This window comes from Lampris incognitus, chromosome 2, assembly GCF_029633865.1.
Source record: "Lampris incognitus isolate fLamInc1 chromosome 2, fLamInc1.hap2, whole genome shotgun sequence".
Taxonomy (NCBI): domain Eukaryota; kingdom Metazoa; phylum Chordata; class Actinopteri; order Lampriformes; family Lampridae; genus Lampris; species Lampris incognitus.
In genome coordinates, this window is record NC_079212.1 from 6,216,738 (window position 1) to 6,242,056 (window position 25,319).

At 43.2% G+C, this 25,319-nt stretch overlaps 1 protein-coding gene across 1 annotated transcript; it reads left to right on the forward strand.

The window, feature by feature from the left end:
* The first annotated feature begins 18,420 nt into the window (after window positions 1-18,420).
* On the forward strand, window positions 18,421-24,907 carry scrt2 (scratch family zinc finger 2). Its single transcript, XM_056275026.1, has 2 exons — window positions 18,421-18,586; window positions 24,078-24,907. Exons 1-2 carry the CDS (start codon window positions 18,421-18,423, stop codon window positions 24,905-24,907), a joined length of 996 nt encoding a protein of 331 aa, XP_056131001.1.
* The last annotated feature ends 412 nt before the right edge of the window (window positions 24,908-25,319 follow it).

The window sequence follows — 25,319 nt, forward strand, 5'->3', positions numbered from 1 at the left end:
GATTGAGATGGTGAGGGGGGGCTAGATTTCAAGTATTTGACGGGCTACATGAAGAACAAGCCTACGCTTTACGAGACAGGGATGGAGAAAAGATTATCATCTGTAGATGAAAGAATGAGGGGGAGAGGGAGAGAGAAAGAGAGCGAGAGAGAGAGAGAGAGAGAGAGAGATGCTTATTCTCTGCCACACAGCTGTCTTATTTGCAAGGTGTTGAGAAACCACTTTTTTTCCCAAGAGGATGAAAAGATTTTTCTGAAGCCAAAAGGGTCTGCTATCATTTTTGGGCAGCTTGAGCGGTAGAGATGTTATTAGCATAAATTATCTGCACCCCCCCCCCCCCCGCGCAACCACCACCACCACCACCACCACCAAAGAGATAGAAACATGTTAGCTCCTTTCTGCTTTTCACACTTAATTGCCCCATTTACTGAACAGTTGCCCATGGACAACAAACGCACACGCGCTCTCTGAGATGCACACAGGACAACAAGGCAGACATAAGCCAAATAGGGCATGAGTGATACACTCAACTATCTGCAGCCAGCGTTGGATAGAGTGTTGAGGGAGTTGCATTTAGTCTTGCTGTTACACTGAACGTCCACAATGAAATAATGAATATTGTCTTTATAACCTGCTTTAGGGTGAAATATCTGATCCGCATCTGCAGAAAAGGACAGAGAAAAGATTTGACAAACTCATGGCCAAATACATTCGGTTGAAAGAAGAAAAAAGAAATAGTTGACATAAAATAATGGTACATAGAAATGAAACGGATGCTATATGCACATATGAACGTGTACTGCAACAATTTGTTTCATCAACTCTTAGAATTGGAGCCTCCTATCAGATCATCTTATATCTTTATAACAAGTATGATGGCATCCTAGCTGCTGCAAAAGCCACAATTTAGTGACCCAGTAAGCAAGAGTGTGAATTATAGATGGCCATGTTTAATGGACTCCTAGAGTCTCTCCACCTAACCCACACCCACACCGTGACGTGGTATAAGTTCATCATTTTCATGTTTTCATGCATCGAAATCTCACTGCAAATTTTCTTTTCTTTTAATCTCTGCCAAGCGATAGCCTGGAGGGGATTATGCATTTGGTCATGTGTGTGTGTGTGTGTGTGTGTGTGAGAGAGAGAGTGTGTCTGTCCGTGCCTAATCTCACAAACTACTGGACGTATCAGCCTAAAAAATGTTGTACACAGTTATGACTATATGATGAAGAACCTCTCATGATTGTGGTGATTAAAAACCTTTGAAAAATGTTTTTTCTCATGATCGCTGCTCCCTCATTCACTCTCTAGCTCGCGTGACCAACGCTGCTCTCTGTTGCCACTCGCTCTGAGCCAACCGTGTACATGCGCGACTCAAATCTACGGTTCAGTCAGATCAGGCAGCGGGAATGTCAAAACCAAAACGTTATGTATTTGGGTATGAGTCTCGAAAGTTAACGAGAAGTTGGTCGTATTTCGCAAGTCAGAAATTCATTCACTGCTGATCTCAGCACAGGAGAACTGGAGGAACACCGGATGAACCTAAGATAATTCACCTTATTCACCTCGCCACCATGTGGAAATGTCATAGAGTCAATGTCAACATTCAAGAGTAGCACTCGTATTTCCGGGTTTTTTTCCCTGTTTGTTTTCTATTGTTTGTTGAACATCATGAGACATAGGAGGGGAGAGGGGTTGTGAGGAGTGGCCTTGCAGTACGCGCGCCAACGGAATGACTAGTGTATGTTCCATGCAAACTTAGGTGTAACAAGGACCTGGCGGTTTGCCTGTTTGTATATAGTTCTGTTGTTAAACTTTAAATTTGTCCATGTTACATGTATTGTGCGGCCATTAGTTATTAAGGGACATATTCTCAGTTTAAGTCTTTTCTTTACTACTCATATAAAGTGGACTGTTTACATGTTATTTTGCTACATTTCTACACCACCATTTAAATGGACAACTTAAATATCTTGAGCTGGAACGTTCGAGGTCTGAACTCACCCATTAAGCGCACTCGTTGCCTGGAATTTTTACACCGCAAACATGTTTCTACAGCTCTGATTCAAGAGACACGCCTGACAGCGAAGGACGTACAGCGGTTCCAAAACAAGCACCATAAAATTATAGCTCATTCAAGCTTGTCAACTAAAGCTAGAGGTGTCCTGATTATAGCGGAAAGGAAATTACTGCTTGTGGTTATGGAGAATGGTAATGACAATGATTGTAGATTTGTCTATGTGCTGCTCTCTGTTGATTATATAAAACTTCTATTAGCGTGTATCTACGCACCTAATGTTTTTGATGAAAACTTTTTGCCCTCCATTAGTGTGACTCTGTTACGTTATTGAGACCCTCATTGCATTGTCTCTGGCGATTACAATACCACAGACAGATCTACAGGTGCTCTTAATGCAGCTCCTCCCTCATCCTTAGCTCTAAGATCCTTCCTGGTTTACTTGAACTTAGTGGATCTCTGGCGCATTCGTAATGACAAAGTTAAAGCCTATTCCTTTCATTCTAGTCATCATGGCACCTCCTCCAAGATTGATTATATATTTGCCAGCCCTTCTCTTATAAATAATATACCCCATATTAACATGCTCCCTATCTTAATCTCTGATCATGCCCGTGTCATGCACTTTAACACCATTAATTGATTATCCCAAAGCACGCAGATGGAGATTTAATGACTCTCTGCTTAGCAATGCTGCTTTTCTATTACGAATGAAAACATGACTTGGTGAATTTATTGAACAGAACGGTGGGTCATGTGACAATCCCCAAACATTATGGGAAGCAGCGAAATTTTTTATAAGAGGCACATGTATTAGTTTTTCTTCTAGGTTAAAAGCTGAGCACAATAAGTGGTTTTCAGAAATTGAGCAGGAGATAGAAACACCCTCTGAAGCCAACACCAGTATTCTCGAGGCGTTAAGGGGAGAATATAGAAATTTATCCATAAGCAAGGTCGAGTTTATTCTACATAGAACCAAACAGAGATATTATTATGATGGCGAATGCCCAAGCAGACTATTAGCCCTCCAGTTAAAACAAAATGAATCCAAAGCAGTGATTAATGCAATTTGTACAACAGAAGGTGACGTTGTTACAGATCCCAGTGCAATCAACAATGTTTTCAAAAATTTCTACAGCAGTCTCTACACATCAGACTACCGTGTAGATATGGAGAAGTGCACCATGTTTCTTCAAAATTTAGCTTTGCCTTGTCTGGACTACTTAGAGAGCTTAAAATTAGAAAGCCCCGTCTCTTTAGAAGAGCTTGAAACAGCAGTAAAAACTCTCCAATAGGGCAAGAGTCCTGGTTTGGATGGCCTACCTCCGGAACTGTATCTAGCCTTTTGGTATCAGGTAGGACCTCTTATATTGGGCTCTATAAACTTTGCCATTGAACAGGGATCCTTTCATAGGGACCAGAAAAATGCCCTCATCACCATCTTACTCAAGAAAGGCAAAGAGCCTCTTGAATGCTCAAGTTATCACCCAATTTCGCTGATTTGTGGAGATGTGAAGCTTTACGCCAAGGTACTTGTTACTCGCATGGAGACGGTAATTGGGAAGTTAATTCACTTTGATCAGACGGGATTCATGAAAGGGAAAGTAGCATCAGATAATGTTAGGAGGCTCCTACATGTTATCGAGGTTGCAGATACCATTCCAGAGGACTGTGCTGTTTGCTCTCTTGATGCGGATAAAGCTTTTGACAGACAGGAATGGAGTTACCTATGGCTGGTCATGGAGAGATTCGGATTTGGGCCTAACTTCATCTCCATGACACAAACACTATAAGGTCATGCTACAGCATCAGTTCTCACAGGAACATATCAATCACAACCCTTTCCTTTACATCGTGGAACCAGACAGGGCTGTCCACTTTCCCCTCTGCTCTTTGCCTTGTCCCTAGAACCCCTGGCTCAGTCCATCAGAGAGAGTGACACAATATCTCCTATAACCGTAGACAAATCTAGACATTATATGCAGATGACTGTCTTCTTTTCATATCTAATATTTGGACATCACTACTGCAGGTCCTAAAACTCTTTGATCTATTTAAAGGGATGGCAGGATATAAAATCAACTGGACTAAATCTGCTCTTCTTCCATTGAACACCGCTGCATTAAATACCAGTTTGACTGCTGACATCCCTAACTGTACACCCTTTACATACCTTGGCATAAAGATTTACCCCAGTCTTAGTAGAATAGTTCAGGAAAACTTTTTGGCTGTGAAAGAAAAGATTATAGGTGATCTGAAGAGGTGGGGCTCTCTTTGTGTCTTTACAAGGCAGAGTTACAACTATAAAAATAAATATTTTGCCTCGGATTAATTTTTTGTTTTTATGATCTCCCTTGCACCACCACCTAAATTTATCACGGAAATGCACTCCCTCATATCACAGTTCATTTGGGGAGGAAAGCGTGCACGAATCAAACTTACAACCTTACAAAGAACCAAACTCACTGGAGGCTTAGCTGTCCCAAACCTTAATTTTTATTATTATGCTTTTCAAATTAGACCACTGCATGTTTGGAGAAACCAGGAATCTGAGGTCCCTTGGCGGGCTATGGAGGCAGCACGCATGAAGCCACACCGTCTGGAAGACTTATTATATACAGGCAGGCGGAGCATTAATCTACGATACGGGAGCATTGTAACCAATTCTATTGATGTATGGAAAAAAGTGGAACTGATGATGGGCAAAATAGATTTATTTCATCAAACATCTTCACTATGGAATAACTATCACCTTCAATCAGGTGGGCAGCCTTTTACATTTCCCTCATGGTCACAAAAAGGTGTCTTCACTCTCAGTGATATTTTTAACAATACTAGACTCCGTTCATTCCAAGATATTAGGGAGAAATATCATTTACCGGGCACCTCTTTCTTTTTTTACTTGAGACTGAGATCTGCAATGAAAACACATGGGGTGCCCTGGAATGGGCCTTTGCTGGAGCACCCTATGGAGGAGTGGATTGGTCCTGGGCGGGTTACTCGGGGGACAGTGACACGTATATATAACTCTCTGCTTGATCACTCTACTAAGACACTGGCAGTTGAAGGGGTGTGGGCCAGGGAACTCTGCACTGTCGGTCTGAAACCAAATTAGGAAACGATATGGTCTAACATAAGCAGTACCTCTAAAAATCTTGCGAATCAGCTTATACACTATACAGCTTATACAGAGCATATGCTACACCAATCAAATGTTTTAAAATGAAACTAATTACCAGCCCTAACGGTACTCACTGCCGGGATCAGGTGCTGGGCACAACAGTGCATATGTTTTGGGACTGCTCACTGATTAGAAATTTTTGGACACAGGTTATGTCATTAATATTATGATTGCAGATGATCTGACCCGAGGAAAACATGTAAATGGAAAATAATATTGGGCCAAGAATTGACCCCTGGGGAGCACCACATGCAAGGGGGGCTGGGATGAGGCAAATTCTCCCATTACAACAAAGAAAGATCTGTCAGATAGGTAAGATCGGAACCAGGCAAGAGCAGAATGCCCGCATAGTTTTCCAGGTGATTTAAAAGGATGTCATGATCGACTACATCAAAAGCAGAACTCAAGTCTAGCAGGATTAAAGTTGAACAAGTGCCAGAGTCAGTGGCGAGCAATAAGTCGTTGGTAACTTTAATAAGAGCTGTTTCTGTGCTGTGGTAGGCACGGAATCCTGACTGATATTGCTCAAAGATACTACAATTCATGTGTGCAATTAGTTGAGAAGCAAGACTTTTCTGTGGTAATTGGCCGGATACAATTGGGGAGAAAAGGAGACCCCCCCCCTCCAAAAAAAAAGAGCGGGCTTCTTCAGGAGAGGTCAGACCATTGCATTTTTAAAACTAGATGGGAACAAACTGGTACACAATGAGCAGTTGATAATGGAGAGAATTTGTGGGCTGACTGTCTGAAATACCTCTTTCAGAAACCTAGTGGGGATGGTGTCTAATTGACAGATGGAAGCCTTCAAGTGAGAGATTAACCCCCCTACGTTAAACAGAGAAATTTGTTTAAAATGAGTCCAATTGGTTGAGGGTTCAGTGCAGATGGGTTTTTTTTTTGTCATCACAGGTGTAATGTGGAGCCTGATGTCCTCTATTTTATTAATTAAGTGTTGGAAGAACTGCTCGCAATTTTCAATGGATGCTTCCAAAGGCTGGCTAGAAGAAGAGCTAAGCACTGAATTTATTGCTTGAAATAAAACCCTGGGGTTGTGACAGCTACCAGCAATGACATTGGAGAAGTAGGAATGCCTTGCTTCCTTTACTGCATTCTGATAAGCCAGCATCAAACTTTTCAGTATATTAAGAGATACCTTAAGTTTATCCTTCTTCCATTTTCTCTCAGATGGGCTACACTAAACTACAGCAGGTTGAGCGGGGACAAAAATTGGTGAGTGAAAAGTCTATATTTATCCTTCCACCTGGCCTGTCTATTGGAGATGGTGCTGAACCGTTTGTCAATCAATACACGTAGTGCCACATGCTGTCCTCGGTGCTGAAACATTAGAACGTGACTACCAACCCATTTTCATTTTTGTTCTTCAGAACAGGCTTGTCTAACAAAACGGTTTCACTGTATGTTTTCTTAGACATAGGCTTACTTGGCTCAATAAGTGACAATTTGTGTTTATGGATAGGATAGGATAGATCAGCTTTTTTAGTTGTGCATTTCAAAATGACTATCAGAAGGGCCCCTGGAGAATGCTTCACCCCCTCTGTGCTGAGAGTCTAAGCGCCGCCCCTGGTTGGATTAATCACAGTCACAGCTGGAAATCATCTCAGTAGCTACAATAAAACACTTCCCATGGCTGAGCTTTTTCCTTACCATTGTTTCATGAAGGAAAGTCAATCAGCAGAGCAGTCATTCATCTTGATTCATTTTATACTATGAAAACAGCAGCGGTTAAACACATTTGATGTCTTTTAATAAGGGCTTTATAATTATGATAGCCTGATCGCTGTCATTTCATATCAAACTTGGTCACTTTCGTGCAAGGATCTGCCTATGAGGCTGCACATCCACAGACTGAAAGGCAAACTGTTTTGATTAAGTAGTTTTTTTTTTTAGCTTGAGCGCTGCATATTGACAACTTTTTTCCATATTTCTAATTCATTCGACTTGGGTGCTGGACAAAAGTCTTATAATGGCAGGAAAGACATTGTTTTTTTCTGTTCGTGTGTGCGTGTTTGGAGAAGGGGAGATACGTACGCCTGGCGGAGATCTGCACTCTATTGGGTGCACTCCTCTAGTTTTTTGTATTTCAATTATTTTTCAAATAAATTACCAGGCAGCTGAATTAGCTGGAGAATTGAGTCAAGTGATTAAACGGGCTTCACATGTCCTGTAAATAGAGATTATAAAGTCTCCTGTAGACAGTGTAATTGTCGCCGTGTCTCTGGTGGAATTGTGCACAAGATGAAGAAATTGAGTAGATAGACCTCATTCATTCGTTTGTTCATTCATTCATTCATTCAGTCAGCCAGGTCATCTTCCACATAAACGCTGGAGGACCATACAGGATGTTAATGAGGTTGAGGCTGTACAACAACCTGCCCCCCGCCCCGTCAGAACAGATTGTAGACCCTGTCCCGTTGTAATATTGGTGGGGGTTAAAAAAAAAACATTCCTTTAGCCCAAGGCGGGGCAGTCACTATGGTAACATCCTGAGGCGGTGACCACATGACGTTGAGGGGTTGGAAGTGGACTAGAACTCAGGCGAAGAGAGCAAAAGGAGGAGGAGGAGGAGGGGTAAAGATGAGCAGAGGAGCAATTAGCAATGTGTAGTCCACAAATATAGCCTGTACAACACATTAATTTTTACAACAGCATGTTTCTGTGTGCTAAGCTGACATTTTACCTGTAACCTGTGGCTCTGTAACCTGTAACTTGTTGCATTCTTTTACCCAGTCAGAAGCACTAGTCAAGGTGGAGTTTGTCCAGATGAAATTTGCATGTTAATGCTCATCAGGAAACAGTTAGAGAACAGTGTATCAATGCAATGCACTGTACAATTGTGTACTGCGTTTTTTTCTTCCTCTTGCTCTTTTTCAGTCATGGAATGTGTACAGTTATGATTGTAAATAAGTAGTTATATGAAAAATTACTATTTGGAAGTATACACTGAAATGAGAAAAATAAATATGAATGAATGAATGAATGAATGGTAATGGTACCGGTAATGGTGTGGTGTCAGATAAGGGGGAATTCTGTCCCCGGTTCTCTACAATCTACTATATATTGATGATTTGTCCGAGCAGTTGAAAGCCTGTAACACTGAGTGCATGATTGGTAATACTTTGGTGAACCATATTATGTATGCAGATGACCTTGTCATCCTTAGTCCCTGTAGCGCTGGTCTCCAGCAGCTCCTTGATATATGATCTGTGTATGGTGTGGAGCATGATATCAAATACAATGTGAGTAAGAGTGTTGTCATGATCTGCATAACCAAAGAGGACAATTATCTAAATTTTTCCTGATTTTAAATTGTCTGATAATAATCTTGTGGTATGTAATGAGGTGAAATATCTTGGACATTATATTACTGAAGAAATGACAGAAGATGATGATATTTATAGGCAATGCTGCATGATGTATGCACAAGCAAAAACTCTGTCACACAAGTTTGGTATGTGTTCAGTTAGTGTGAAGATGTCTCTGTTCACAGCACATTGTACACCACTTTATACTGCTAACCTGTGGTCAAACGACATATTGTACATCACTTTATACTGCACATCTGTGGTCAAACTACATATTGTACATCACTTTATACTGCACACCTGTGGTTAAACTACAAAAAAAAAAACAAGCTTACAGAGGCTTTGAGTAGCTTATAATGATGCTATGAGAATACTACTAAAAAGACCTAGACGGTGTAGTGAAAGTGAAATATTTGTGGTTGCAGGAGTCAATACTTTTCAGGCTGTTCTAAGAAAGCTCATGCATAAATTTATTTGCCGGCTCAATGACTCTGATAATGTAATCATCATGAGTTTAACTAATATAAGATTCAGTGCCACACGCCACCAATCCCGGCAGTGGGACCACAGGTATACCTGCCTTCTTATAAAACTGCTTTGTTCCTCTTTTGTTATTTTATTGTGTTGACGTTATGTATTGTCTAGGGTTTATCTTTTACCAGTGGTTCTCATCTTTTATGGCTTTATTCTTTCTTCTCTTGTTTTTGTTTGTTATGGACCCTGAGTCTGCAAAAAAAGTTTTGAGTTGAGTTGAGATAACTGTGTTCCACCAACATACTGAGTGTGCTTTTCTAGGTACACTTGGTTTTCTCCATTAAGTTGAATTAACAGGTGGTTTTTGCCATCGGGTTGAGTTTATAGCAGCAGCTACAGGTTTACTCCAACTATCCTGCGTTTGAAATATTGATGTCTGCATGCCTTGTGTGTTAACAGACAAGTGGCTTGTGTATGTGCTTCACGGCGCCATACAAAAGGCAGAATAATGAGGAATGTTTCTGCTAAGGTGAGCTGACTGGTGGTTAGTGCAGCTGCTGGAAAAGCTCAATACCAGTCGGAAAAAAGTTCACTGTTTATCCTGTTTCTTTGCATAAGCTGGAAAAATAATCAAATCGGCAGCAGTCAGGAAGCAATTCTTTTAAGAACTTGTAATGAGGTTTGCTGCAAAACCAGATGCTGCCTTTAAAAAGCTTGCATAGCAAGGTACCCTGCAAGATTTAGGGCATATAATGATGTCATGCAATTAATCAGTGTTAAAAAAAAAGAAAGAACAAAAAAAGCTTCACTTTATAAAGCATGTAGTAAATAATATTTATTTACCAATATGACCTACCCTAAAGTGGGAGTGGGAACACTGCCAACTCCTCATTTTGGACCAATGTAATGCATACTTTCCCCTATCCTCTTTCTTGTCCTTGCTTCATTGGTGTAAAGCTGGCTCAGCGACAGCAAAGTGAACGTGCATCATTACGTACCGTCACAGATGTGTGATAAATCTTTTCCACACTAATTTAAGATAACGTTCTCTTGAAAACTGACACATTCAGGCTGCAGGGTCTCTGTTAATGTAGGACTGTCAATCATTCCATGATGGGAATGATTTCTTGTAAATACTTGGAAGAAGGAACACTTTATCACAGCTAACATAAACTACAAATTCAAGACCCTTATCCATATCAATTATGCACATATTTTGTCTCAATAAATTGATAAACTTGTCATTCACACAACTGTTATATCATTAGAAATTTTCCAGAATTCAGTTTTGAACCATTTACAATGGATATAATAAGTCTACACACCCCTGTTAAAATGGCAGGGTTTTGTGACGTAAAAAAAAAAAAAGGAAACCAAGTTAAATCATGTCAGAACTTTCCCCTCCTTTAATGTGAAATTGCAACCTATAAAATTCAAGTGAAACACAAAGTAAAGCCTTTTATGGAACAAAAATAAAAATGCAAAATTCACAATAACCTGGTTGCATAAGTGCATAATACTTTGTTGAAGCACCTTTTCATTTTATTACACCACTCAGTCTTTTTGGGTAAGAGTCTATCAGCTTGGCACATCTTGACTTGGCAATATTTTCCCACTCTTCCTTCCAAAAACGTTCGAGATCCATCAAATTGCGAGGGCATCTCCTGTGCACAGCCCTCTGCAGGTCACCATACAGAATTTCTATTGGATTCAGGTCTGGGCTCTGGCTGGGCCTTTCCAAAACGCTGATCTTCTTTTAGTGAAGCCATTCCTTTGTTGATTTGGATGTATGCTTTGGGTCGTTGTCGTGCTGAAAGGTGAAATTACTCTTCATCTTCAGCTTTCTAGCAAACGCCTGAAGGTTTTGTGCAAAAATTGACTGGTATTTGGAGCTACTCATGATTCCCTCCACCTTGACTAGAGTCCCAGTTCTGGCTGAAGAAAAGCAGCCCCAAAGCCTGATGCTGCCACTACCATGCTTCACCATGGGTCTGCTGTTCTTCTGGTGATGTGCTGTGTTGTTTTTCTGCCAAACATGCCTTTTGGAATTATGGCCAAAAAGTTCAGCCTTGGTCTCATCAGACCATAACACATTTTTCCACATGGTTTTGGGATGTATCTTTTTGCAAAATTTAGCCGGGATTGGATGCTTTTTTTTGTGTGTGAAAAGGCTTCCTTCTGTCTTGCCACCCTACTCTATAGCACAGACATATGAAGAATACGGGAGATTGTTGTCACATGTATATGACAGCATATCACTGCCAAAATCCGCAAGCGCAAATGAGATCTACGAATGCAGATGTAAAGGAGTTGTGGTGCAGGATGTTGCTCCAAAATCGATACAAAGACGAGAAGAAAACTGGTCAGGGGGACTGCCGAGAGGCCTACGGCAACATTAAAGGAGCTGCAGGAAATTTCTGCCAAGTACTGGTTGCTCCCTACATGTATGATGGCATACCACTGCCAAAATCTGCAAGTGCAAATGAAATCCACGCGCAACTCAAACAATTGCAAACGCATATTATTTTTGTGAGCACTTTCACAGCACTGGTGGCATAATATCTCTGCTTGCACGAGCAATATTATAGCCTGCGAGGGAAAAAAACCCATGCTTTTAGTTTACACAGTATTCGAAGGAGTGCGTGATTGTTATCTCCAAGCACACAACTACTATCATTGCTCCCCTGCTCACTTGCGAGTGGTTTTTCTTTTTGTTAATAAGTAGGCAGATGCAGTCACCAATTTATCACTAAATATAACTGGTTACAGTCCTCATCTTTCATAATTGGTTGGTGTCTTTGTATTGGTGCAAGTAAACAAGAAAGGACAAAGAAACACTGTACCCTGTCACTACACGATCTGAGTCAACACAGCCACATCCCCAATGACGCAACCAGGTTATTGTGAGATTGTATTTTTCTTTTTCACTTGTTTATCACTTCATTTTTTATAGATTGCAAATTCACATTAAGAGTGGAAGAAGTTCTGACAAGATTTATCTTGGTTTCACTTTTTTACATCGCAAAAACCTGCCATTTTAACAGGGGTGTGTAGACATTTTATAGCCACAGCAATTTCTGGCCTTACTGTGACTTCTACAGCCTTAAACACATGATGAGCTGTCTATGTTGTGTTCACCACTTGGTTGAGTGCAGAGCAGCATGCGCCCGCAGCTAAACATGAGCTCAAAGAGCATGGTAGCCAAATTTGCTAGTTGTAGTTAGCTTTGCTGTTAACAGAATTGGAAACCAAATCTGGTAGTCCTGGCTGTTGGCTAACATGTCACCAATGCTTTTCCATCCTAGGTTGCGGTACAATTAATTAAAGTTATATGGGGTGACCAGATGTTCAAAGTCCCAAACCAGGACATGGACAGTGCACATACATTCTTATTCCTTCAACAACTGGTTCATTAGCAGCTGTGTCACACAGCTGTGTTTTGTTTAACTTAGAATATAGACAATTATCATTTATATTTTAGAATTTTATGTTGACAATTACATTCAACTACATTCTTAACATGCTAATTGCATGATAGGCTATGATTAATTGCAATTAACACAAATAAAAAAATAGCAAAACACATGCAGGGTTATGGTAAAGAAGAAATGTATAATACAATGTTGAAGGGAAATTATCATAAGTAGGGACTACTTATTGGTCATAGGCGTATTCAATAACATTGAATGGCGACCCATTGAATACTTTACTACTACTACTACTTTCGGCTGCTCCCGTTAGGGGTTGCCACAGCGGCTCATCCGTTTCCAAGGGCAGGCTCCCTCTGAATGGGATAATATCATGAAGCAGAGATTAGCGTTAGCTAGCACGGCCTGTAGATAAATGGTATCAGTACTTCAAACTTGTTGCTTCAAAGATTGTTCATCACTGCAATGTGCATCTAACTTGATTTAATCCAGATGTCTTTATTGATCCTTTATTGAAAAGGAACTTTTCTTCTGCATGGCAGATAACAGGGTTCATCTCAGACCGCCAAATAACGAACCTCCTCCTTCTCCTCGCCTGCCACCTCAAAGCATCAGAATAAGAATTGTTGTCATGTCAACCAGACAGTAAATTTTGACTGACACATCTATCAACTAATTAGGGACACTGGGTGCTAGTTTTCTTCAGCATGGTTGTTGGTTGTCTGGGCTGGGCTTGGGCTGTTTTATTGTTTCTCAATCACAGAAAGTTGAACCAGTTCATCTGGACGCAACGTTTATTGAGAGAAATGTTTCATCACTCAACTAAGCGACCTCTTCAGTCTCAACTGACTGCAGGTGTCCCCACCCTTATAAACAGCACTGTTGCATAAGACTGAAACCAACAATCGGTTTCATATGCAAATTAGTGTGACCATTAATTAGAGTTACAATGGCCCTGTGTACTATTCAGAGGATTGGGGAAATGTTGCAATCTATGGCTGTACCGAATACCTTTTTTTTTTGGGCTCCGAAACTTTGGTAGTGATCAACAGTGAATACTCGGAGTTTCGGTGGGGTTGGGGGCGGGGGGTATGACTCGGGGAATTAGTCAGCCAGACATTTCTCCGTTGTTGGACGGCATACTGGTGCAACACGTGTCTTTCGATTTAATTGAACATATTAATTGTTATGGATTCTGTTATTCTACAATATTGTTGTTTGTAAATAAAAACCATTTTCCAAAAGGTTTGGTGTGTTTTATGCACGTGTGTAATCCCAAAGGATTTGGTTGAACGAGGTCCTATCTACGGACTTTTTGTGACATAACAGCTTGTGACAATTTTTTCTTATCATGGATAAATTATAGATCTACATAAATGCTCATTATAACAGGCGCCGAATCCAAGACAACGCTCGAGAAAGCACTGTGAAACACAAGGTCAGAAACAGCATACTAGCGCCGACAAATTCAAGATCTGAGATTTATATTTATAAGATTTATATTTATTTGTCATTTTGTCATTTCTCAGTACTCACGTACGTTGAAATGAAATTTGTCCTCTGCATTTAACCCTTCCTATACAGTAGGAGCAGTGGGCAGGGCCAACTCCAGTTCCAGATTAGCCTAAGTCTATAACGTTTTACAACCTGAACCCAACAAGGCTCAAACAGAGATACAAAACACGCTTATTTCTGTTATAACAAAAATACTTTTAACGAGATAGTCGTAACAAATTATTATAGGCTCTTTTAGGCCAATAATTGCCTTAGCCCCAGATGTTCCCACATTACTCCTTATGTTTTATTTTTTCATTTTTGGGGATCCCCCCCCCCTTTTCTCCCCAATTTTATCCGGCCAATTACCCGACTCTTCCGCGCTGTCCCGATGGCTGCTCCACCCCCTCTGGCCGATCCGGGGAGGGCTGCAGACTACCACATGTCTAATCCTCCTCTGGTCAGTCGGGTTGCCTGTTCGGGGGTAGGGGGAACTGGGGGGAATACCGTGATCCTCCCATGCGCTACGTCCCCCCTTGTGAAACTCCTCACTGTCAGGTGAAAAGACGCGGTTGGCGACTCCGCATCTATTACAGGAGGCATGTGGTAGTCTGAAGTCCTCCCCGGATCGGCAGAGGGGGTGGAGCAGCGATTGAGCCGGCTCAGAAGAGTGGGGTAATTGGCCGGGTAAAATTGGGGAGAGAGAAAAAAAGAGATCACAAATCAACTCACATCAAAAAGCTAGTTTTGGCAGAAGTTCTGTCCCCTCTGTCATAGAGACTTTAAATAAAATACGCCGGTAATAGTGCATGTCCATATGTGCCCAGGTCCCATTCAGTGTCATGCAAATTTGTACTGTATAGTACCTGTGTAACCATGTCTAACTGTATGGAGATGTATATACAAATAAATCTAAGGATGAACTTGTATTCTGATGTGATTAAGTTGTATTTTAATGTATACGCTGTAGCAACAAATTTCCTCGTGTTGGACAAGAAATTGTCCATCTTACAATTTAGACTTAGACTGCTTTTATTTGTCATTGCCTTATATGTATGTCTGATACATACAAGGGAATGAAATTACGTTTCAAAAGGACCTCAGTGCCACATAAAAACAAATAACACACAATAAATATCAAAAACAAAAACTGCATTAAAAACAAGAATTACTTCACTGACCTAAACATCAAAAGCACACCCGACACGGACAGTAAGCAAAAAAGTCATTTTATAGAAGGTCTAAGTGTTCAGGCTGTTGAGGAACCTCACAGCCTGAGGGAGGAAACAATGAATAAACTATACCACTATACTATACTATAAACTATAACTATACTATAAACTATACTAACTTTAGCAGACACTTTTATCCAAAGCGACGTACATCTGAGAATTAACACAAAACAAGCAAGGATCTAGTCATGAGGTGACTAAGTGTCAAAAAACTAGGTTCTAGTCTGATAGGACATAAGGTGTCAACAGGCAGTGCACAAAGGCAAAGGTGCATAGAAGTGAAATTTTTTTTAAATACCATCAGGTGTGGAGGTGTTAGAGAAAGAGCTGGGTCTTTAGCTTCTTCTTAAAGATGGAGAGGGACTCAGCGGATTGAATGGAATTTGATAACTATTTCCACCACCAGCCAACTACAAAAGAGAAGAGTATGGCTAGTGACTTAGGGCCCCATTGTGGCGGAAGTGCCAGGCACCTTTCATTGGCAGAGCGTAGTGAGCAGGACTCAGTGGAGATCTGAATGAGGGAGTTCAAGTAGGCGAGAGCCATTTTAGTTGCTGTTTTGTAAGCAAACTTTAAGGTTTTGAATTTGATGCGGGCAGCAACTGGGAAGCCAGTGGAAGGATATGAACAGCGGAGTGACGTGTGCTGTTTTGGGTTGGGTGACCAGATGTGCTGCCATGTTCTGGATCATTTGCAGAGGTTTGAAATTGCATTCAGGGAGACTTGCCAATAAGGAGTTGCAGTAGTCAATGCGTGATATAACAAGAGCCTGTACCAGGAGTTGTGCTGAATGCTCAGACAGGTAGGGTCTAATTTTCCTGATGTCGTACAGGGCAAATCGGCACGACTGAATAATCGAGGCCACGTGAACCTTAAAGGTTAGTTGGTCATCAATCATGACATCCAGGTTTCAGGCAGACTTTGTAGGCATGAGTTGGGTTGATTCGAGCTGGATATTGGATCTGTTGTTGTAAGGATGGACTGGCTGGGATGACAAGGAGCTCAGTCTTAGATAGGTTAAGCTGAAGGTGGCGTTCTTTCATCCATGCAGAGATATCAGCAAGGCATGACGATATCCGTGCTGAGACTGTGAGGTCATCTGGCAGGAATGATAGGAAGAGCTGGGTATCGTCAGCATAGCAATGGTATGAGAAACAATGGGAGCAGATGATTGCACTATGTAAGGATTTGTATATTGAGAAGAGGAGGGGACCGAGCACTGACCCTTGAGGTACCCCTGTGGATAAGCCATGTGGTTTGGACACTTCTCCCCTCCAAGATACTCTAAAAGATCTCCCCGAGAGGTACAACTTGAACCAGTGGAAGGCAGCTCCTATTCTATCTATCTATCTATCTATCTATCTATCTATCTATCTATCTATCTATCTATCTATCTATCTATGTCTGAATCATCAAGACAGAGAAGAAAAGAGAAGAGATGAATTGGTAAAATGAGGGTCACTGTGGATCCAAACTCAATTTTCGCTTTCTTTGACCTCTGTTAGACTCCTGTTTGTTGACATCAGCTGTTTGGCAGGATAATAAAATTTTAAGCCTTTTGTTCATATGACATAAAAATCAAAAATTAACATTTATCTTAATGGTGTGTGACAATCTCTACAAGTATACAACAGCTGAATTGCTTTACATTACAGTGACCAAAATGAACTCAAATAATGCTGTTAAACAGGGAATCAGATGGACATGTTTGTGTTTCACTTGTGGGAAACCTTTTTGTTGTGGTTTTAGGAAGAGGTAAAACAATGACTTGCTGCACAAATATTACCCAAACACAGGCAGAGAGTCAAAATAGTTGACCGATAAATAAATACATGACTACTTAGACACTTTTTGTGAATTACACATATTGCAATGGAAAGGTCATGAGCTAATAAGTCCAAATGAATCCAAACAAACACAGATGTGAACGGAGACGCCGTTTAACAAGCACGAGTCTAATTCTAGATTTCACTCTCATCAAACAGTAGTGTAATTAATTAGTCCGGTAATTCATTGCTATGCATGACAGGACGCACGTCTGCAGAGAGACAAGTTATAGCAGGGCAGCACTGATGTCCCTCCTCCAGCCAGTTTGTTCCCAGTGAAAACACACAGTGCTGGAATCTGCAGCCTGTAGGAAAAAAAAGGATCCATGGCATTCCCAGATTTCAACAGCATGTGAAACGCTGTGCTTGGCGTTTTTTTTCTTTCGTTTTTTTCTTTTGGTAGTACAGTAAACAGTGGGGACGTGTTGGTGGTGGGATGGGATGGGATGGTTTGTTGAATTGGACCAGAGAGAAAGAGAGGGAGAGATAGCGGTAGAGAGAGGGAGAGAGAGAGAGAGAGAGAGGGAGTCGAAGGTGACGGGGAGGACAGGAGGGAGGCATCGGCTGTACAAGGCAAACATAAAGCGCGACACTTCATCTGAAAACAATGGGGGGCAGGACACCGAATGTGCTCTCATCCACATCTCCATTGTCTGCCCTCCCCTCTTTTTTACTCCTCCTCCTCCGAGCATGAAGCATAAGCGGGGGTGAAAGGGAGAGAGGGAGGAGGTGGAAGGAGGTGGGGTGGGAGTTAGGGGTGGGGGGTCGGTAGGGGCACTGGGGGTCTGGCTGTGTTTCTTTCTCCTCTGTCTGTGTGCGAATGCACAGACGGTTCAGTAGTAATTTGATGTGTGTCCCCGGGGACATTTGATGGATTAAAGCTAAGCAGCTCCATTTCGCAGCACCACCTGATCTTCCCCTGCCTGTGCCCCATATAAAGGCTGACGTGATTGCTGATCTCAGCTAGTCTGACAGTCTCTCTCTCTCTCTCCCACACTCTCTCTCTCTCTCCCACTCTCTCTCTCTCTCTCTCTTCTCTCTCAGTCTGTCTCCATCTCTTCTCTTTCCTCGCTGGTCCCTTAAGCCTGCTGCATCACAGGAGCTATCCAGTGCTGAACAGGATCTTTTTTTATTTTTTTTATTTTTTTTTATTTGGTCGAGGTGAAAGCTGGGGGAGCCATAGAGTAACGCACGCACGCACGCACGCGCACGCACACAGCATTTGCCGTCAGCCTCGCTCTCCGCTGGTTTCCATTTTCCCTTCTTGATGTTTTTTTATATTATTTCTTTTTCTTATTTTGGGCTGCCGTCTTTGTAACGTTTCAACGCAATAGGATTACCGTCCATCCGGCTCCTGCTTTGTGTGCTTTCTCGCAGCGAGAGAGTCCCTTTTTTTCCGTTCTCCCATGCTCTTCTCTCGGCTCCGTGTTTCCATCCATTGAACCATGCCCCGTTCGTTTTTGGTGAAGAAGATCAAGCTTGATGATTTCTCATCCACGTCCAACGTGGTCAACTCTAACCACCACCATCACCACCTGGACGACTCGTTGACTTTTGCACGTTCCATCACAGACTCGGTGACCAGCCTCGGGGTCCGTCTCAGCGAGAATGGTGAGTTTGCGTGCATGCATGCCTCCGGACCACCCTGGTTCCCCCCCCCCACTGTCAGTGATGTACCAGCACCGCTGGCCGGACAACAGCCCCCCCTCCCCCTCCCCCAATTCACTCCATCTATTCCCTACTGTTCACACACACACACCGTCAACACGGACGGCATCTTCTGTGGCCTGTGTGCGGGTTGTGGAGCGGCGGGGTGTGGGGGGGGGGTAGATATATCGGCGCTTTTCACTCCAATTACTATATGCCAAGTGTGTGAATTAACAAGAGATGTTGGTTATTCTTGCATCAGTATCTCAAATAATCCCCCTCTGGAATACCCCCCGACCACCACTACCACCATCCATCACCCCCCCCACCCCCACGCGTGCAGACTTTGTGCTTTTGACTCCAGTGAAGGGCAGACACACAATTCAGGTCACAGCCGCGGATTAGTTTATGTAAATGGGGGTGGGGTGGAGACAAAACAGATCTCGAAAATCAGGAGAAGGTTTCGTTTATTTATTTTGCGAGGCTGCACCGAGCACTGTGGTGCATGGCCAGACACACACGTTAACACACACACACACACGCACGCACGCACACACACACACACACAGATATACAAGCGCTGACTCCATATCTGTGCTTCATGTGTGCTAAAAAAATGGATACAAGAGATGAGCATCGGGTGATACGTTTGTCCTTAGCTGTTATTGTCCTTGAGTTCCCATTACAACCCGAACCTCCCCTTGCCCCCCTCTCTCTCCCTGTCCAACCGGAGCACTCTCTCTCTCTCTCTTTCTCTCTCCCTCTCTCACTCTCGCTGTGTCTCTCTCTCTCACTCCCTCCCACCATTGCTCCTCTACATCTTTCTCCTCCTTCCGGGCATCTGAAAACTAGCAGGGGTTAGAGTTTCATCCACGCAGGCCTATATCACCGCCACAAGAGACATCAGCCCACTGAACAACGCAGCCAGGCGGGAAGCTCGGAAGGAAAGGATAGAAAGAGGAAGCGGGAGAGAGAGAGAGAGAGAGAGAGAGAGAGAGAGAGAGAGAGAGAGAGAGAGAGAGAGAGAGAGATAGAAAAGAAAAGAAAAAATAAAAAGGAGCTGAAATGCTTTGGGGCGGCATTGACGGCCATCGCGTGATGCGGGCCTGTTCAGTAAACATGGAGAGAGGGCACATAGCTGCACACAGTGGTCAGCACACAGACCGAGTCAATACTGAGACACGTCCTTCACTTCCACGGTCAGGTTTAGGCCCGCTGCTTCCATTCTGTGGCCATATTTAAAACCGCCAGATATCTGTCTGTCTGGCTGGCTGGCTGGCTGGCTGGCTGGCTGGCTGGCTGTCTTTCTTTGTTGTGATTTTTTATGAGCTCTGCATACACAAGACAGGCTCCGCCGTGCAGACAGAGCAAAATGATGCGATGCTGCCCACCTGTTATTCACTTGCATCAGTACCACTGTCCACTTACATTTAGATAATCTGCTACTGTAGTGTTAACTGAAGCACGTGGATGGACGCAGCGCTATCAAACAGACTGGCTTAAACTGTTGATAGGAACTATTTGTTAAATTGTGCTAAATGTAAAAGACATTTTTATGAGAAACTTTTTTGGAAACACATACACTACCTTGTAGACTTTTTGCACTTGCACTGTTTTCAAATACAACTGAATATTAATCAGCACAGATGATTACGATGGCAGCCCTTTGTATTATTTTCCCCCTCCATTGTCCTTGCAAAGTGAGAAAACGGCAACAGAAGAGAGTATGTCGGCTTTGACTAAAGCCATTTCAATCAGACAAAAGAAGGCTCATTTTCACACCGAGCTGGAAAACACACACGCAGAATTCAAGAAATCTCGACATGGCTGAAATAGCCGGCGTCAGCACTTCTGCCGTGCCGAGAGGCTTTCCGTTACCCCCGTTGTGGAGACATTTGACTTGAGTGTGTGTGGAACAACAAAGCGGGCTGGTTGAGAGGGTCCATTAATTACACGCTTGCTTTGCATGAGAGAGAGACGAGCCTGCGAGCTGTAAAGGCTGATACAGCGCTACACCTAAACCACCACGCCGTGTCTGACCTTGGGTAATTGAAACACATTACACAACGCCACTCACATACGGCTCAGTTGGATGAAATAAACACGAGCACTGATGAAAATAAAGAAGCTGGGTAAAACAATCGTGTGATTTAAGAGGCAGAGATCTGCTCGGGCATCATTCACAGAACGGATGCCGGATTAACCTTGGCTGGCCCCGTTAATTGTTAAATCTACGGTGCACTGCAAAACAAGACAGGCTCATCGTGATATTTTATCTTGTTTTGCATCTCATAATGCTTATTTCAGAATACTGCCGGTAAAGAAAATGTACCCCACCGGCAGATGATGATGCATATTTCAACAAAGTGTACTTGTTTATCAATCATAAGACTTGGTATAAGGAGTCAAACAGGAAATTAAAATCTTTAAACAAGACATTTGATTTGAGATAATCTCGTTTTTTTTTTTTTAGAGAGAGAGAGAATGTCTTGAAATAAGTCGTATTATGATGAAACGTGTACGCCTTCTGGAAACAAGCAGTAACATCTGACAGCTGGCGAGGAAATCTTGCAGGCAACATCTTGAAATAAGCACACGAGACTTAAAACAAGATAAACCACCTTGATAAGCACGTGTGCACATATAGTAGTAGTTATTCTCGGTTTAAAAGGGGGTTTCTGTGAGATTTGTGCGCTGCCGACTCCCGGTGCCATGGCCATGTCTTTGCCAAGGTTGTCTGAATGAACCGAAGCCCTCGGTAATAGACACCGAGTGCTGTGAGAGCTCTTCAGATGACTTCCTAATGACACGCTTCTTGAAGGCTCTTCAGCCGGCTTGGATGCTGCAGACAGGTGACCCCCCCCTTCACAAACAATGGATGGATTTCTTTGTATTTTCCTCCTTGTTTCTCCTCCGTCATGCCACACATCAGATATCGTCTCAAATCTCTCCTCCCGCAAGCACGCCGTGCTCGATAAACTATTATTGTGTGTCACGGGCACTTTATCGTTTCCTTACACTATACTTCTGTCTTCCTCTGCAGCACCCGGCCGCTGCAACAGCTGTACTATTTTACAGATGATGGCCTATTGATCAGCGCAAAAGTTTGAATTTCATTAAAAAGCAGTCAATACCTAATTTCCACCACTTGCTGCACACAGTATTTTGGAATGGGCTTTTTCTGCAGTTATGCACTATTTCTCCGAGGGGAGAGACTGCACCACATCCCACATTTGCACTCATATTTTCATCCTGTATAGAGCATATTCGTCCCGAAGGTAAAACACACTCAGGACTCATTCGGTTCCCGAGATTCATCCGGCTGGAGAATATTCTGTCCTGCTTAGCTGCCAGGAAGCCTTTTAGCTCCCGCTGGCGCCGGGCCACTTTAGAAGGCAAAGAAAGACGGGGAATAATGCCAACAAAACATATCTCTCTGTAATCATGCAGCATACAGTTGTGGACATTTCATGGCTCCGGGGAAGTTTGTGCTCTGCTGCATCATGCCTGGACCTGTTTCATCAGCCAGTCTCGGAGGCTTGTCTAGCCGGTGCTGTAACATACTGTCCCACAATCTACCTGACTGAGCACCAACATTGATTTGCCTGCAGCTTTTAAAACAATCAGTAAATTACTGCAAATAACCCAGGGAGGGCTTCTTAAGTAAGAAAAGTGCAACCTTGTTCTTTGACACGAGCCATTTGGTCGGAAAAAAACAAGCAGAGGCCCCAGTGGCAATAAATCCTTGTACAAAGATATTTCAAATCCTCAAGTATGGCTCGACAATAGTTCAATATTATCATTTACCATCTTTGAGTGGTATTGTATCAGATAGAAATTCGGATATTGTCATATCGCGATACACGATGTTGTTGTGTAAATTAAAGGTGCATTCTGTAATGGCACGTGCTGCCACGGCTATGAGGAGTACTGTGAAACCATGAGTGCTGTACTGACGAGCATCATAACACATCTCACCATCGGATCAAACGGTGCATTGTGAGAAATGAAAACAAGTGAAAGCCTCAAATGGAATTTAAGGCAACGCGGCACCGGCTGGTTTTCTCACTTGCAAGCCATAAATTGAGCAACGTTCATGCGATCTGATCAAAGCAACAGCAGGAGTGTGGCAGCTGTCCGCCACACTTCTCCACAGCTGCACCAACTGCGGATTGCACCTTTAAGGATGACAATAACCTGAAAACCCTCACAACATGACATCTGAAATGTTTGAGGGGGCATTATTTGAAAAGTGGTTTTGGTTTTTATATTACACATCACCAAAGCATTCAGTGTGACAAAACCTCAGCTGGATTCTTAAACATGGGAGTTTTTGCACTTGTAGGCAGATATGTACACTCGAAAAAAGTGAAATATTGGATTCACTTAATAATGATATGTCAGCTGGTTCCACGCAACTGCGTTAAGTAATTTCCAATTCCCTAAGTATGTAATAATAAATCAAGTTGCCCAGAAGTCGCTTGACACAGCTGTCTGGAACCAACTGACAGCACTTGGTTTTTTTTTTTTTAGAGTATCAGTATTGTGTAAAATTCATCATGTAATGTAATGTAAAAAAAAATGTAAAAAAAAAATAGTGGTTGTGTCAGGAAGGGCATCCGACGTAAAATTTTGCCAAATCAGTATGGGGCTTGACAAGACCACACCGGATTGGTCGAGGCCCGGGTTAACAACAGCTGCCATTGGTGCTGTGCCCTCACAAGGTACCGATGGAAACTGTAAAATCCACTGTGGCGACCCCTGAGAAACAGGGAATAAGCTGAAAGAAGAAGGGGTATCATGTAAAATTCCCTAATTATTATCATGATATTTTCCATATCGCCCTACGCTGCCTCAAAGCCATTCCTTTAAATCATTAAACTCATTTAACCTGTTTTTTTAATGTTCTGCCCTGAACCATGACACAGTTCTGCACATCTGCCTCCTCATTTGGAGTTTGCTTCCTTGCAAACCCTTAATGTGAGCACGTGCACCAGTTTTTAACAGGGAGATAGGCCCTGGCCACAGAGGACTGACACACCGTATAGTTGAATTAAATCTTATCAAGGGAAGGAGGTCTAATCAATGAGACTGCTTTATGTAAGAGGCGGCTTTAGTGTGCGTCTTCTCTGGCTGGAGAACCCTTTGATGAGTTAATATCCGCCTGAACGCCAGCGCCCCTCTGCGATGTAATAGGGCAACCTTCGCAAATTCGGACGAGCGCGTCGCGTTTTCCTGTATGGCGGCCACAGTTGTGGAAATAACCTGTGTGATCTGGAAAGAATGACATTCGTGCTCTGCTGCTTTTTCTGTTTTATCATTTCTGAAAGGGCAATCATCCGACAAGATAAGCATGTAATCACCACTGTGTCCCTTTTGTCCTTATCCATCACACAACTGCTGGCCTACTGTAATTATGTGCGTGTGTGTGTGTGTGTGTGTGTGTGATCCTCAGGCTACATCCAGGATTACATCACGCCATCTGTATACCAGGGGGAGAAGAAGCTGGAGCACAAGCTGGCGTCGCCGGTGTCGGACCCCCTGTACACGCAGGTGAACAGCGGAGGGGAGGAGTACTGCGACCCTGACCTGGAGCACCCCGACAGCCCACAGTCCGGCATGACGGCCAGCGGCTTCTACAGTGGCGAATCGGAGGCCCTGACCGAGGGTTACACCATGGATGCCTTCTTCATCTCTGACGGGCGCTCGAGGAGGAAGGGGGACAGTCAAAGTCGCGAGGGAGGCTCGAGAGGCAGCAGCGCCGCCGCCACCGCCAACGCAGATACCACCACCACCACCGCACAGGAGAGGGGCGCCACCGTGTCCCGCCACACTTGTAACGAGTGCGGCAAGACATACGCCACCTCGTCGAACCTCAGCAGACACAAGCAAACGCACCGAAGCCTGGATAGCAAGATGGCGCGCAAGTGTCCCACCTGCGACAAGGTATACGTCTCCATGCCCGCGCTAGCCATGCACATCCTCACTCACGACCTCAAGCACAAGTGCGATGTGTGCAGCAAGGCCTTCAGCCGGCCCTGGCTCCTCCAGGGCCACATGCGTTCTCACACGGGAGAGAAGCCCTTCGCCTGCGCCCACTGTGGCAAAGCCTTCGCTGACCGCTCAAACCTCCGCGCCCACATGCAAACACACTCTGCCTTCAAGCACTACCGATGCAAGCGCTGCAATAAGACCTTCGCCCTCAAGTCCTACCTGAACAAGCACTACGAGTCGGCTTGCTTCAAGGGTTCAGCGGACGAAGACGACTCCGGATCGGAAAACTAACCACGAGATGGAAGCAGAATTTCTGAAACCGCTCCTTTTTTCGGGTCCTCAACCGATGCGCCGCCCCCAGCCCCACCCCCAGTCCGCTCTACCCTCCATGCCTTGTTTGTTCCCTTTTTTTAGAAAGCAATATTTTCACTGAGATTACGTGAAGAAACTATGATGATTATGGCAAAGACAATTTCAAAAGATGCTGGATTTTCTCCCCCTGCACAGTAGCTAATCGTCCAGAGAAACATACAATCAGACAAACCCCTCCCCAAATGACAACTGTAGATGTTAGTTGTACACAAATAACTAACATGTGCAACCACACACACGCCCACATACATATGTATGCACATGCATGTACACACACCTTGACAGTGCACACGCAACACACACACTCTCATTCCCATTTACACACGCACAC

What these genes read in the sequence shown, in the direction of transcription:
- scrt2 (XM_056275026.1), top strand. Translation starts at nt 18,421, where the DNA reads ATGCCCCGTTCGTTTTTGGTGAAGAAGATCAAGCTTGATGATTTCTCA. An exon ending in GGTCCGTCTCAGCGAGAATG is followed by an intron (nt 18,587 to 24,077) that starts GTGAGTTTGCGT and finishes TGTGATCCTCAG; the next exon opens with GCTACATCCAGGATTACATC.